Below are 16,030 nucleotides of genomic sequence, written 5' to 3' on the forward strand. Positions count from 1 at the left end.
CGCATTTATGTTATGTTATGGTACAACTTGGTTCATGTGACGCACCCGACATCGCCCCATGTACATAGTTCCGTCATATGCACATGCTGCACACGACACACACACACTCTTAGATGCACTCACGACACGATCATATTTATTACCACGTAGGCACATATCTTTGTAAAAAGGGGGGATGTCATGATATTCAAACACACACATCATGATGGACACACCAACAGGCAAATCAGAGCACACAACACCACAACCAATCACAGACAAGAACACCAACCACATAAAAAGCACGAGCACGACACCTGGTGGTCAGTAGGTCTGGGGACAAAGACACAGAGAAGAGCTGTTACAAGATCACAAGCAGGGAACCCCCACGTGCAGAGTGTCAAGACAAAACTGTACATAGTAAGTTTGAATAAAATAGCGTTGTACCACATACAACCGTGTTGGCTCATCTGTGTGTCAGAACACCCAACACCACACCCGCCAGTGGAAACAACCTGCCCACATCTATCCTATCTATTCCCTTCATAATTGTATATGTTTCTAGAAGATCCCCTCGCATCCTTTTAAATTTCAACGAGTACAGTCCCAGTCTACTCAACCTCTCCTCGTAATCCAACCCCCTTAACTCTGGGATTAACCCAGTGAATCTCCTCTGCACACCCTCCAGCGCCAGTACGTCCTTTCTCAGGTAAGGAGACCAAACTGAGCACAATACCCCAGGTGTGGCCTCACTAACACCTTATACAGTTGCAGCATAACCTCTCTCGTCTTAAACTCCATCCCTCCAGCAATGAAGGACAAAACTCCATTTGCCTTCTTAATCACCTGTTGCACCTGTAAACCAACTTTTTGCGACTCATGTACTAGGACACCCAGGTCCCGCTGCACAGCAGCATGTTTTAATATTTTATCATTTAAATAATAATCCCTTTTGCCGTTATTCCTACCAAAATGGATAACCTCACATTTGTCAGCATTGTATTCCATCTGCCAGACGCTAGTCCATTCACTTAAACTATCCAAATCCCTCTGCAGACTTCCAGTATCCTCTGCACTTTTTGCTTTACCATTCATCTTAGTGTCGTTGCAAACCTGGACACATTGCACTTGGTCACCAATTCCAAATCATCTATGTAAATTGTGAACAATTGTGGGCCCAACACTGATCCCTGAGGGACACCACTAGCTACTGATTTCCAACCAGAGAAACACCCATTAATCCCCACTCTTTGCTTTCTATTAATTAACCAATCCTCTATCCATGCTACTACTTTACTCTTAACGCCATGCATCTTTATCTTATGCAGCAACCTTTTGTTTGTCACCTTGTCTAAAGCTTTCTGGAAATCCAGATATACCACATCCATTGGCTCCCCGTTGTCTACCGCACTGGTAATGTCCTCAAAAAATTCCACTAAATTAGTTCAACACGATCTGCCTTTTATGGACCCATGCTGCATCTGTCCAATGGGGCAATTTCCATCCAGATGCCTCGCTATTTCTTCCTTGATATTAGATTTCAGCATCTTCCCTACTATCGAAGTTAAGCTAACTGGCCTATAATTACCCGCTTTCTGCCTACTTCCTTTTTTAAACAGAGGTGTCACGTTTGCTAATTTCCAATCCGCCGGGACCACCCCGAGTCTAGTGAATTTTGGTAAATTATCACTAGTGCATTTGCAATTTCCCTTGCCATCCCTTTTTGCACTCTGGGATGCATTCCATCAGGGCCAGTAGACTTGTCTACCTTTAGCCCCATTAGCTTGCCCATCACTACCTCCTTAGTGATAACATCATCTCAAGGTTCTCATCTGTCATAGCCTCATTTCCATCAGTCACAGGCATGTTATTTGTGTCTTCCACCATGAAGACCGACCCCAAAAACCTGTTCAGTTCCTCAGCCATTTCCTCATCTCCCATTATTAAGCGGGCAGTATAATCAAAGATCCCTCACACCCGGCTTACTCACTCTTCCAACTTCTTCCATCGGGCAGGAGATACAGAAGTCTGAGAGCACGCACGAACAGACTCAAAAACAGCTTCTTCCCCACTGTTACCAGACTCCTAAATGACCCTCTTATGGACTGACTTCATTAACACTACACCCTGTATGCTTCATCCGATGCCAGAGCTTATGTAGTTACATTGTATATGTTGTGTTGCCCTATTATGTATTTTCTTTTATTCCCTTTTCTTCTCATGTACTTAATGGTCTGTTGAGCTGCTCGCAGAAAAATATTTTTCACTGTACCTCGGTACACGTGACAATAAACAAATCCAATCCAATCCTTCTCATCCTCTAAAGGACCAATATTTACCTTAGCCACTCTTTTAGCTGTTAGCTGTACTCAAATTGGCTGCCCCATTTCTTTTACAACAGTGAATACACAGAAAAAGTATTTATTATCTGGAAAGAATATTGGGACACCCTGTGGTTGTGGAAGATCCCATATAAATGCAAGTCTTTATTTTCACCAAAGGAAGCAAGTCCACATCGGAAGAGGCCTCAAAAATTGCAGGCTGCTGACTCTTCCAGGAGGCCAGAATGCAAATTATTGGAACAGAGAAACTAGAGGAAGGAGGCAGGAAGCGACACATAGGCAATGCCACCCCTCTCCTATTATTTCTTCTAGCCTTCCCTGGTCACTGTCAAACAGGCACAATCTCAAGTGTAGTACCTTGGCACACAGCATTAAAAAGAATGATCATTTGAATATATCAGAAATCAGAAAGGCCCTGAAACAAGCAGCACCTTAGGACAGCAAACGTGCTCCCTGGGGTTTGAGGAAGGAGGTTTGTGGGTTTGAGGAAGGGGGGAATCATGGGACACGAGTGAAGAGTGGTCGGCGATGGCTGTGGAGAAATACAGTTCTTTCTAAAAGACACACCTCCTGGGGGAAATCAGACCTCCAACAGCCTCCTTCCAAAACAAGATTGCGATCGGAGCAGTATCACTGCTGGATTCATTTTTCACCACCCCGAAAACCTTGTAAAATGTGCCTGCGAGTGTGAAGTCTGCTAATTACTTCTATACAGTGATGTCGAGAGGCAAACACCAACATGCAACTAAGTACATCTTTGGCTGTAAAGGGCTTTGGAATATCTTGGTGTTGTGCAAAGCACTTTTAAAAAACACCCTTAAAGAGAAGACTATTGAAAAGGCACTTGGTGGAGGTATCTCTGAACACCAGTCCATCATTTGATGTGCTGCAGCTTCATTAGGACTAAAGCTTCTGGCAGGAGATGGTCCTCCTCACAAACACTTTACTCTCAATGTTCATATTATGGAAAGTTGCCATAGTCCCAGGTGACCAGAGGCTGCCTTCCACTGAGGGGGAGAGCTGACTGGTGGTGGTTTAATCGGAGGATCACCACACCTCAGGCGAGGGAAAAGGTTGAGAAGGCAGGCCTTCATGAATAACTTCAGTCAGGTGGCATGGTGACATAATGGTTAGCACTCCTGCCTATGGCGCTGAGGACCCCGTTTCGATCTCGGCCCTGGGTCACTGTCCATGTGGAATTTGCCCATTCTTCCCATGTCTGTGTGGGTCTCACCCCCACAACCCAAAGATGTGCAGGTTAGGTGGATTGGCCACGCTAAGTTGCCCCTTAATTGGAAAACAAATAATTGGGTACTCTAAATTCTAAAAAAAATGAACAACTTCAGCTGGTAGGGAATTGAACCCGCGCTGCTGGTCTCACTCTTCATCATGAACCAGCTTTCTAGCCAAGTGAGCTGAACCGCTCCACCCCCCCTTCCTCCTCCGGCCCCCCCCCCCACCCCCCCCCACCCCCCCACGGCATGGTGGCACAGTGGTTAGCATTGTTTCCTCCTCGCCAGGGACCCTGGTTCGATTCTAGCCTTGGGTGACTGTGTTTGTGGAGTTTGCACGTTCTCCCCGTGTCTGCATGGGTTTCCTCATAGTGCTCCAGTTTCCTCCACAGCCCAAAGATGTGTAGGTTAGGTTTATTGGCCACGGTAAATTGCTCCTTCGTGTCCAAGCCTATGCAGGTTAGGTGGGGTTACGGGGATAGGGAGAGTGGGCTGCACCTAGATTGCTCTTTCCGAGGGCCGGTGCAGACTCAATGAGCCAAATGGCCTCCTTCTGCACTGTATGAACTCTATGGATTCTACAGACTAGTAACCTAGAGGCCTGAGCTAATGCTCTTGGGGACATGGGTCCAAACCCACCACAGCAGCTCATCTCAGTAATGGTGATCACAAAACTATAAACATGAAAACAGACTGGTGCACTAATGTGCTAATTTCGGGAAGGAAATCTTCTGAGTTTACTTGGTCTGGCTTACATGTAACTCCAGATCCATAACAATGTGGTGAAACTTTAACTGCCTTCTGTAATGGCAAGCCACTCAGTCTAGGGGCAATTAGGGATTGATAACAAGTGCTGGCCAGTGACACTCTCATCCCAAGAACAGTTGAAACAAAGAAAAATTATTGGTAATACAAGGTCATGGACTCCTGCCTACAATGGACAACAACAGAAACTTGCATTTATATAGTGCCTTTTAACTCATCACCATTCAACATGTTGACAAGTAACATTTGGATGACATTCCCAATGGTCTCCCCCTGCATAGACATGCTGAGCGACTGCTCACCATTGAGACGTGAAAGCATCCGGCGGCGATGAAACTCATGAAATGATCACATTAATGCCCCTTTCATTCTCCGCTTAGCCTCAGCCACTGAAATTAGATTAGACATGCTAGAAGGCAGGCCATTGGGTGTCCCTGCTCGGGGAAGCATAACACTATCTCAAATCAAACGTCTCCCACTGACAGCCTATTGCCCATTACCAGTGGATGGGATTGAGAAGATGCACACCAAATCCAAGGCAGGAAAACACTAAACTCACATGCAAATACAGAAATAGAGTTGTAAATCCAGGGGCTTTCTGATGATGCAGGAGAAATCTTTATTTTTAGTACAAGTCAGGAGTGTGATGGAATACTCTCCACTTTCCTGGATGAGTGCAGTTTCAACAACACTCAAAATATTTGACACCATCCAGGACAACGCAGTCCGCGCGACTGGCACACCATCCACTGCCTTAAAAATAAACTCCCTCCACCACAGATGCACAGGAACAATGGACTGAATGGCCTCCTTCTGTGCTGTGTGATTCTACAATGTCTTTGGTAGACCCTGACAGGGCTGCATTGGCAGCAATGAGTGCCATCTACAAGATGCACTGCAACAACCCACCAGTGCTCCTTCAACAGCACCTTCTAAACCCAGGACCTCTACCACTTGGAAGAACAAGGGTAGCAGACACATGGCAACACTGCCACATGCAAGTTCCCCTCTGACTCTCGCAACATCCTGACTTGGAACTATATCTTTCAGTGTCGCTGAGTCAGAAATCTCGCACTCCTAACAGCACTGTGGGTGTACCTACACCACAAGGACTTCTGTGCCTCAAGCAGGTGGCTCACTGTCGACTTCTCAAGGTCAATAACGAATGGGCAATATTGCTGGCCTTGCCACCGATGCTTACATTCCAAGAACAAATACTGTAAAAACGTACGTCAATGGTAGTTTAAGTGGTTCATTTAGTGCATATAGAATGAAGACTGAATGACATTTCAAAAAATACATGGTGCAATCGTGTTTCCTACAGGAACATCCTCTGAGCCAATACATACATCCTACATTACAACAGTGACTACTCTTCATTCAGACCATTCTGTCTGCAAGGCACTTTTAGATGTGGTGGAGTCATGAAAGGTGCTTCACAAATGCAACTCACTTTTTCTTATAATTCTGTTTGCAGATTTCATGGTTGGTTCTCCTCGATTTGGAAAGTTGCACAGGCATGCTGCACAACATGATCAAACAGGAATTGGATACACCTGAAAAGGAAACATTTAGAGGGATATGGGGACAGAGCAGTGAAACTAATTACACAGCTCTTTCAAACACAGGAACAATGGGCTGAATGGACTCCCCTCTATGCTGCGTTAATCTTCAATGTTTTTGGGAGACCCCGACAAGCTGCACTGGAAGAGGCCCACTGACATATCGAGGCCTCTGAAGCTTTGTCTAGGTATTAAGTGGGTGGCCGAGCTCTCCATTGGTAACAAGGGGGCAGCACGGTAGCACAGTGGTTAGCACTGTTGCTTCACAGCCCCAGGGTCCCAGGTTCGATTCACGGCTTGGGTCACTGTCTGTGCGGAGTCTGCACGTTCTCCGTGTCTGCGTGGGTTTCCTCCGGGTGCTCCGGTTTCCTCCCACAAGTCCCAAAAGACGTGCTGTTAGGTGAATTGGACATTCTGAATTCTCCCTCTGTGTACACGAACAGGCGCCGGAATGTGGCGACTCGGGGCTTTTCACAGTAAATTCATTGCAGTATTAATGTAAGCCTACTTGTGACAATAAAAATTATTATTATAAGTCTTATTGATTAGAATGAAAGAGCTGCGCCTGATGCCCAGGAAGCAGCAATCGATAACAACAACCTGCATTTATATAGTATCCTTAGATGAGCAAAACACCCCGACAGGAGCATTGTCAAAACACATTTTTTTTAAAAAATTTGAATTAAGGGGCCATTTAGCGTGGCCAATCCATCTACCCTGCACATCTTTGGGTTGTGGGGGTGAGACCCATGCAGACACAGGGGGGAATGTGCAAACTCCACACGGACAGTGACACGGGGCCAGGATTGAACCTGGGTCCTCGGCGCATTGAAGCAGCAGTGCTAACCAATGCGCCACCGTGCCACCAGGTGAAAACATGTTTGACACTGAGCCACATAACAAGATTTAAGGCACATGATAAAAAACTTGGTCAAAAGAGGTTGACTTTGAGGAGTGTCTTAAAGGAGGAAAGAGCTTACTGTCGGTTTACATAAAACTTTACGGGCAGATTTAAAAACCTGCAGCTGAGGGAATGTCCACCAATCATGGAGTGGTTAAGTTCAAGGATGTGGAAGAAGCCAGAATTGGAATAACACAGATATTCAAATGGTTGTAGGGCTGGAGAGGAATACAGAGATGGGAAGTATGAGGCCATGGGGGGGATGAGAAAGTTAAAATCAAGTAATTGTTCAACTGGAAGTCAAGGCAGGTAAATAAGCACAAGATGATGGATGAACAGTACTTGTTAAGAGAGTGTTACTGATGCTACTCCGGATCATTAATTGGATGCATAATGATGCAACCGCCCCCACCCCCTCACACTCCCTCCCCCACCTTGGGGTTATGTATGCATTGCAGATAGTGCAGAGATCTGGGTAATGTCCAAGTGCCACACTAGATGAACCCTTGAACTTTGTAAAATCTATCAATGCGATGAAACTGAGAAAAAATACAGTTTTGGGGGGGGAGGAGTGGTAGTGGGGGAGGGGGGTAGTGGGTGGGGGCAGCAGGGTAGTGGAAGTGTGAGCGCAGGATTGCACCAGGGATGCAGCCATGGGGGCTGCCAAATGCCAAGGTCGGTTGTTTAAACAGCTCACTCAGTTTTCTGCAACTTTGTCACAGTTGTTTTGTTAGACATTAGGCTCTCTAGCCCTCAACCCCCACCCACGCTCCATGCACATACTTGTGCACCTCATGCCAACTTCACCTGACCCTCCCCCATGGACTCTTATAGCCCCAATGCCAACATTGTGCCAAATCGTATGCCCCCACCAACACCATGGGGAATACGATGAGTCAGTAATGGGTAATGGCTTCTGGATGCTAGTCCTGCCAACCTTTTTCAATGGTCTCTGGAGTCTCCATGACTCCACAAAATTCCAGGTCATTGTCCTAAATTACCTTGAATATTAATGTAACTTCAAGAACTCTCCTCTTTTCGAATCATAAATTCAACTGGTCTTTAATGGTCACTCTGAATAGGTAGAATTAATATTGGGGAGGCTGATGGCAGATTCTGAAAATAATACATGTCAACATGCTCACATCAATCATCTAAGACACATGATTAAGCTCTCACACTTTCTGTGTGAACCTGTTACACATCGGTGGGGAAGGCTGGCTGATACACTGTGTGACGGGCAGAGTGTAAAGGCAAGATTTTGATTTTTGAGGGGCAAATTTTTCTACTCCCTTTCGCAAGATCGACGTTGGACCCACATCAGGAAAGTTTGGCCTCAAAAAGTCATCTCTGCCAGACTGAAGTTGGCTTTTCATTCAAAGGCTGCACATTTCCAAGCTACCTTGCCAACAACACCTGACTGCAAACATCTTTGTGTGACAACATGAGTCATAGCAACGTGATATTGATTTAAGAATGATGAACATCATTCCTTGCTTCTTGTTTACCACTTGTCAACGCAGAACAAAACACACACACACACAACACACTTTTACTCATGATGTTCCAAAACATTACTATACCACCAAACGTTGACAATGTTTAATCACCATCTTTATTTTTCTCGAACCAATGAAAACATTTGGCAGCCACAGGATGATTATAGTACCAAACAAATTGGGACCAGGCCAAGATATATTCCCTAACTGGGAGCTGCGACTACCAACAAACCTGTAACACTAGGGTTCACTTACTAGCATGGTTTTATTTATGGTCTTCGTGATCCTACAGCAATAATCATTTAATGTGAGGACGAGTCACGTCAATTAAAGCACCACTATTGGGGTTCACATATTATCTGATCCCTCAGCCCCATTTGCAGCAGACATTCAACCTTTTTATTTAGATCGATTCAGATTTAATCTCTCTCGTTAAACATATAAACAAAAGCAGTTTAATCGTTTCAATCCTGCTGAACTGGATTCATTTATAGTTCACTCCCGATGCCAATGGTTATACAATCATTTGTAAGCACAACACAAACATGTCAACCGAGTCGAGGGAGACAGAAGACGGCGGCGAATTGGCCGATGATGACTCGGCCACAAGAGCATCAGGGGCCGGCGGGAGGGAGGCAGCATCGCTCCCATCGCCCGCCTGCCAGCCTTCCCGCTGCGGCTGCTTTACTCACCCTCGCCGGCCAGTGCGGGTAGCCCTTCATCTTGGCAAAGACCAGATCGCCAGCCTTGTAGTCTCTCAGCCTCGGTCGAGCCATCGCTCTCTTCCTCTCTCTCTCTCTCTCCCCCTCACACACTCTGCCCTCCCCACCCCCCTCCCTCACACACTCTGCCCTCCCCACCCCCCTCCCTCACACACTCTGCCCTCCCCACCCCTCTCCCTCCAGCCCCACCACCTTGGACTTTTGGGAAACCAAACGAAGCGAGATCCACCTCTGAAAAAGAGGAAAGCAAAGCCGACTTGGATGAAGTAAAGTCAAGAGGGAGATTGGCGGGCAGATGTGGAGGCTTCACTAAGAACTCCTTTCACACCTTAATTCATTTTTTTTTAAAATAAACAAATTCTTCCCCCATCCCTCCCCACCACCACCCCCTATCCTGGATTTCCGCCTCGAAAGCAAACTCCCCCTGGAATGCGGAAAGCTCCTTTGGTCTCGATGCCCTTGACGGCGAAACGCTCCAGTCGGCGCTCGCGACAGGAGAAGCCGCGGTGCAGGCGGCCAAGGCTGTCTCTCTCCCCCTGTCTCTCTCTCTCCCTCCAGCCTCCCTCACTTCAAACGCATGCGCCTGTTTATTTGCCTCAAAAGAAAACATCCAGACACACGGGACTAATATCGAGGGATAAAAGAGATCCTTGTATTTATTTCCCAGCCCGGTTTGCAACATTCATGCGTGATCTGGCTACAATTGTTGCCATTTTTCTTTCGACCCAGGAAGTTTACTCAGCTCTGTCCCTCTCTCAAATAAACAATACATGGTTGTCGTACACACTGAGAGACGAAGAGGAGCTTTTTTTAAAAAAAAATCTTCTTTCTCTCTCGGAGTTCTTGTCGTCTGGACAGGGCGGAAGGGAAGGGGAAGTTTATATGTGCGCAACATTTTGAGTTCAATGGTACAAGGAAGTGATCTGTTTGCCGCACAAGCACCGTGATCAACTCAGCAAAGAGGTATCTTGTGGTTAAAGATTTAGCGAATGAGGATGATCTATTTGATTCTGCCCTTTCAGAGTTGTCATGGGAGGTGGGGTGCATTAATCCCTCATAAATACAGCCAACTCGCCATGATTCAGAGTCGGTTTCCTTTGCACTAAAAGTAATTTGAGTGAAGCAAGGTAAATAATGCAGTTGGGTGAGAATTCCGAGTCAAAAGTGACTCTTCAATAATCTCAATTAAACAAATGTGGAAAAGAATAAAACCAGTTCGGATGAAAGGGCATTGATCTGAAACATGAGAGGTGGGGTATGGATTTTACGGAGCCCACAACAGGAAACGTGGGTGTCTGAATTTGGCGGGATGCGAAAATTCGATTTTCCTCATAGGTTGCGGATGCAAAGTGAAAGGATCTCAGCATGCTTGCAGCACGTCAGACCTCACAACATCCTGGACTAATAATGCATTTGCATGCCATGAGTACTCATTGGTGCAAGACTTCACTTACTGCTTACTCCAATTCAGGGTCGAGGGAAGTCAATCCCAACAGACACTGGGCATTAGGAAGGGTAAGCCCTGGACGGGACGCCAGTCTGTGGTGTTGGGTTCTCTGGTGCACAGATGAGCCAACACAGTTGTATGTAGTACAACTCTATTTTATTTTAACTCTTATCTACAGTTCGTTCTGGATACTCTGCACGTGCTGTCTCCCTGAGTGTGTCGTGTAGCAGGTCTGTCCTGGTCCTCCTCTCCAGCTAATACTGACCACCAGGTGTCGTGTTTGTGCTTTTATATCTTTCTGTAATTGGTTGTGGTGTTGTGTGTTCTGATTTGTCTGTTGGTGTGTCTATCATGATGTGTGTGTTTGAATATCATGACATCCCCCCTTTTTACAAAGGTATGTGCCTACGTGGTTATAAATATAATCGTGCCGTGAGTGCATCTAAGAGTGTGTGTGTGTTGTGTACAGCGTGTGTATATGACGTAACTATTTACATGGGGCGATGTCGGGTGCGTCACACTAACAAGGTTGTACCATAACAAAACATGAATGCGAGAGAAAAAAAAAACTTGAACAGTGGTCCGGTCAGACGATATCTGGAACGATAAACAACAACAGGTTATAATACAGAAGTGTTTGACTTTTTGAACGTATGAACAGCGTTATAAGTCCAGTCTAATGGGTGACCGCCTCAAGAATAGGCTGGTCCTCAAGATGGTTCAGCTGTGGAGATTTGGGTTCACACTGGTTCACCTTGGACTGTTGGAGGTGATGCTGCTGCCGAAGTCTCTACTTTTCCATTTGTTGTACTTCGTGCAGTGCTTGGTTTTTCATTCGTGCAAATATAACATTCAACATCTTTGTTAGTGTTGCCTTGGCTGTGGTTTAGTTCTGGTGGCGATGGAAGGGGCATGATCCGTGGCATCTCCACAAAGTCATCCTTGGGAACCAGTGGAGGATCCGGCGTGTGCGTACGGTTCAGTTGCGAGCATGGAAGGCGGCGCAAAGCTCGCTGATTGCACCTACGCACCAATCCATCCGCCCTGCATGCCAGGAACAAGGTGGAGTCTTTTTTCTTTTTATGTTTGTGGTGCACGGCATCTTGTAGCCAATGGGTCGTTGCCATCGAAGAAGCACCATCACTAATATCATGCAAGGCGATGACTGTGCCAGATGTGGAAGTTGGCCGAGACCGTGCACACTGGTTCCGGCCACCTGCTGTGCCGGAAGGGCGACTCCGCAGAGAAACGTCGAAGCATGTCGCCTTGGAGAGAGAATTGTTGCTCGCATCAACGTCTAGCGATGGCGCGAATTGGTGTGTCCGTCTTGGACCGCCGGTGCTGGTCGCCACTGCCGACCCAGTGGGACTGCCTCGCGATCCATTCCCTGTCGCCGTGGCATCCGCCGTCACCCTGAGCGTGCCATCACCGAGGCCGCGACACCGCCCGTCCGGAGCAAGGTCTGGCGTGCGCGAATCAGAGTCGGCGCTTGGCTGCTCCCCATCTGGAGTCCGGTCTGCCTTCCGTCGATGCTCCCCGTCCGGAGTCCCAACAGGTTCACTGGAGGCAGCCGAGCTTCCCTGAAGCTGCACTTCTGGAGTCGGAACATGCAGGAATGCACCGACCAGTGGAGAGGCTCGAGCCATCGAGGGTGGAAGCGGTGCGCCGCCACCACAGTCGTCAGTGGTCCCACCGTGATCGTTGAGTGCCTCGGTACGCACTAGGCGAGGTCTGTCACCTTGCACCTTTTGCATGGGAAGTGGGATGCTGTCGTCACTCGTCTCACATCCCGTGGATAGATCCTCATTAGCAGCTTGCTGTTCACTAGGGTTGGGTAAATTGTCAGAGTTTTCATCTGGTGGTGCACACCATGTCGGTGGACTGTCATTGTCTTGCCGTTGTCCTTCATTTGGGCTTTTCTTCTTTGGAATTTTAAATCTTCCCCCAGACATTGCAGAACCTTGTTTATTACCCCCAAATTCTCCCATATGTATGGTCTCGAATATAGGATCCAATGTTTCTATCGACATTGTACTATTTTCCAAAGAACATTCCGTTTCACTTTTCTTCTCAGGTACCTCATATGTATCTTTGTCTAATGTACATGCCTTCATGGTCTCTGGGTCTGATTTTGCTGGGACTGGCATGGTCACAGTCTCTCTTTTACTGTTCTCAATTGCCCACATTATACTCCCCATACATAACTGCTTAATCACTGGGGTTAGTGTGGTACAATGGATAATCGGGTTGACCTTATCTGCATCTTCACCATTAGTGGAAAGCACACTTGGTTCACTTGAAACTGCTGCGGGTTTTAAATTCGTTATCTGGCTACTCGATGTCGGTGTCCTCAGGATTCTTGCTCCAATAGAACATAGAACATAGAAAATACAGCACAGAACAGGCCCTTCGGCCCACGATGTTGTGCCGAACCTTTGTCCTAGATTAATCATAGATTATCATTGAATTTACAGTGCAGAAGGAGGCCATTCGGCCCTTTGAGTCTGCACCGGCTCTTGGAAAGAGCACCCTACCCAAACTCAACACCTTCACCCAACACCAAGGTCAATTTGGACATTAAGGGCAATTTATCATTGGCCAATTCACCTAACCTGCACATCTTTGGATTGTGGGAGGAAACCGGAGCACCCGGAGGAAACCCACGCAGACACGGGGAGGACGTGCAGACTCCGCACAGTCAGTGACCCAAGCCGGAATCGAACCTGGGACCCTGGAGCTGTGAAGCAATTGTGCTATCCACAATGCTACCGTGCTGCCCTTGAGAACAAATAAATCTACACTATATCATTTAACCGTAATCCATGTACCTATCCAATAGCTGCTTGAAGGTCCCTAATGTTTCCGACTCAACTACTTCCACAGGCAGTGCATTCCATGCCCCCACTACTCTCTGGGTAAAGAACCTACCTCTGATATCCCTCCTATATCTTCCACCTTTCACCTTAAATTTATGTCCTGCTCATTTATCAGTGGAGTGTGTATAGGTTCAATGCAATTAATGTTCCCCTCAAGGTTTGAAGAGTCATTACTGACTAACTGCTGGTCTCCGAAGTTGGGACTTTGCGGCGTTGTGTTGAAGGGAGACATTTGTCCCTGCTGTAGGTATGATTCAGGTTGAGTTATTTCCATTACCTGAGGATCAATGTCTTGTCCATTTTTTCGATCCGTACTAAAACACTGGCAATTCTCAGTCTGCTCCTTGCAAGTTAAACATTCAATTAATTTCTTTAGCAAATCCTCAGCATCCTTCTGTGACCGTGCAGCATTATTAATCTCTGTTCGGCTATAATGATCCTGAAGGTCAGCGCATAAACCTTTTTTCTTCGGGCTTGGAAGAGGCGATTCCTTTGGCTTGTCTTCAGTTGGGCTGGAACAGTCTTCAGCGCTGTGCCCTTCATTGTAGCATGAGAGACCGTCATGGTCATGCTGCTGTGTAGTGGAGCATGGTAGGCTGTTATAGCCTTCTTGCTGTTCACGTGAGCATGGCAGACTTGCATCGTCTGCCGCTGGTTGGTCAGGAGAGGTTGCTAGACCCTCATGGTCTTGTTCCTGCAAGGACCGCACATTGGAGTCTTGCATTGCTTCTATCGTGGAGGCTGTCCACGAGCTCTCTGTGGCGGCTTGTGACACTGGAGTCACTTCTTGTTCGTGCAAGGACTGCGCTCTGGAGTCTTGTGTTGCTTCTATCGTGGAGGCTGTCCACGAGCTCTCTGTGGAGGCTTGTGACGCTGGAGTCACTTCTTGTTCATGCAAGGACTGCGCTCTGGAGTCTTGCGTTTCTGCAATTGTGGAGTCTGTCCACGAGCTCTGTGTGGAGGCTTGTGACTCTGGAGTCACTTCTGGTTCATGCGAGGACTGCGCGCTTGAGTCTTGCATGTCTTCTTTCATAGAGTCGGGAACGTTGAGCGGGACATGGACCATGCTCTGTGTGGCAGCAGGGCGCTCTCCGTGTGCTTGCACCACTCCCTGTCTGTTAATGTCAGGCTGCAGCATCATCCTGTACTGATAAGTTGGGACGTCATATCTGCTGGGTTGAAGATCCTCAAATCCGAAAAATGAATCCGCATCTGCGTCGGATTCAATGTGGGGGCCGCCAATGTGCAACACGAAAGGTTCGTCCGAGTCATAGTCGTATAGGACCACGGAGCTATCATTGGGCTCGCGAGGTCCGGAAACACTGTAAAGATCATCATCGAAGTATTCAAGGTCGGAATCATCGGCTTGTGCGTAGGTAACTGCTTGTCGGAGGGTTCTTCGGAGGTCAAATTCATCTCCTGGGTCAATTTGCGGCAATGTGCTGTCATTCCAGGTGAGGGAAGGTTTTACAGCTTTAACAGATTTTTGTTTTTTTGATTTGGGACGTTTCCCTTTTAAATTGGATTTGGGACGTTTCCCCTTTAAATTGGTGCGGTCTGGGGCCTCTGACATCCTGACGCTCGGTATGTAGCACGTAGGAAGCGACTGCGCATGCTCAGATCGCTGTTCCTTTACCGATGGCCGTTTTCTTGACTGCGCGTGCGCAGCATCTCGCGCATGCGCAAACGAAACTTCCGGTTCAGCGCACTGCTCGCGCAACTGTGCTAGCGTGATACCTTTAGCAAGATGGCCGCCGACCTCGACCCAGCCCTCTCTCAGGCCCGGGATTTCGGCCTCTGGGAATTCGGGCTCCGGGATCCCGGCCACGAGGTGAGTACTGCCGCTTTTCTTACCTTTACTTGCCGATTGGATTGCGTTTTCTTCACAGTACTTGGAGAATTTGTCCAGGACTGCCTGGTAATCGTACCTTTGCTGACTCCTGAAGAACCTGAACCTTGTGAATATTTCTCTTGCCCTTGCACCGGCGATGGTGAGGAGAAATTCAATTTTTTCGCTATCATCCAGGTCTTGGAGTTCAGCTGCCACCAGGAACAATTCGAACACTTGCCGGAATCGCCGCCAGTTTTCGCGGAGATCGCCGTGGCACTGGAGCGGCTGCGGAACCGGGAGCTCTATCATTTTGCCTGGGCACTGCTGGTTGTCTCTGTACACTGAGGTATGCCGGCAGGTATCGATCCACTCCTGTACCATGTGGTGTTGGGTTCTCTGGTGCACAGATGAGCCAACACAGTTGTATATAGTACAACTCTATTTTATTTTAACTCTTATCTACAGTTCGTTCTGGATACTCTGCATGTGCTGTCTCCCTGAGTGTGTCGTGTAGCAGGTCTGTCCTGGTCCTCCTCTCCAGCTAATACTGACCACCAGGTGTCGTGTTTGTGCTTTTATATCTTTCTGTAATTGGTTGTGGTGTTGTGTGTTCTGATTTGTCTGTTGGTGTGTCTATCATGATGTGTGTGTTTGAATATCATGACAAGCCCACCACAAGACACACACTAAGGAGCAATTTAGCATGGCCAATCCACCTAACCTGTGGGAGAAAATGGGAGGACCCGGAGGAAACCCACTCAGTTGCAGGGACTCCACGTGCAAACTCCACACAGACAGAAACCCGTGATCGGAATCGAACCCGGGTCCCCGGAACTGTGAGGCAGCCGTGCTAACCCCTGCCCCATCCTGCCGT

At 47.4% G+C, this 16,030-nt stretch overlaps 1 protein-coding gene and 1 long non-coding RNA gene across 3 annotated transcripts in view; one reads left to right on the plus strand and one right to left on the minus strand.

Moving 5' to 3' along the window:
- Positions 1-9,130, minus strand: part of LOC140386407 (hepatoma-derived growth factor-related protein 3-like) — a 168,985-nt gene extending 159,855 nt beyond the window's left edge. Inside the window, exon 1 of one of the 2 annotated variants that reach the window (XM_072468725.1) lies at positions 8,973-9,130. In XM_072468725.1, coding sequence (XP_072324826.1) covers positions 8,973-9,056 — 84 coding nt within the window. In that variant the 5' untranslated portion in view covers positions 9,057-9,130. The remainder of the gene's footprint in view (positions 1-8,972) is intronic. The other variant, XM_072468726.1, reaches the window with a different exon arrangement.
- A 792-nt stretch (positions 9,131-9,922) lies between these two features.
- The window catches only part of LOC140387178 (uncharacterized), a 157,203-nt gene continuing 151,095 nt past the window's right edge, over positions 9,923-16,030 (plus strand). The window contains exon 1 of the long non-coding RNA XR_011933768.1: positions 9,923-9,965. This is a non-coding gene — a long non-coding RNA (uncharacterized lncRNA). The remainder of the gene's footprint in view (positions 9,966-16,030) is intronic.

The sequence above is a fragment of the Scyliorhinus torazame genome, chromosome 12 (assembly GCF_047496885.1).
Source record: "Scyliorhinus torazame isolate Kashiwa2021f chromosome 12, sScyTor2.1, whole genome shotgun sequence".
Taxonomy (NCBI): domain Eukaryota; kingdom Metazoa; phylum Chordata; class Chondrichthyes; order Carcharhiniformes; family Scyliorhinidae; genus Scyliorhinus; species Scyliorhinus torazame.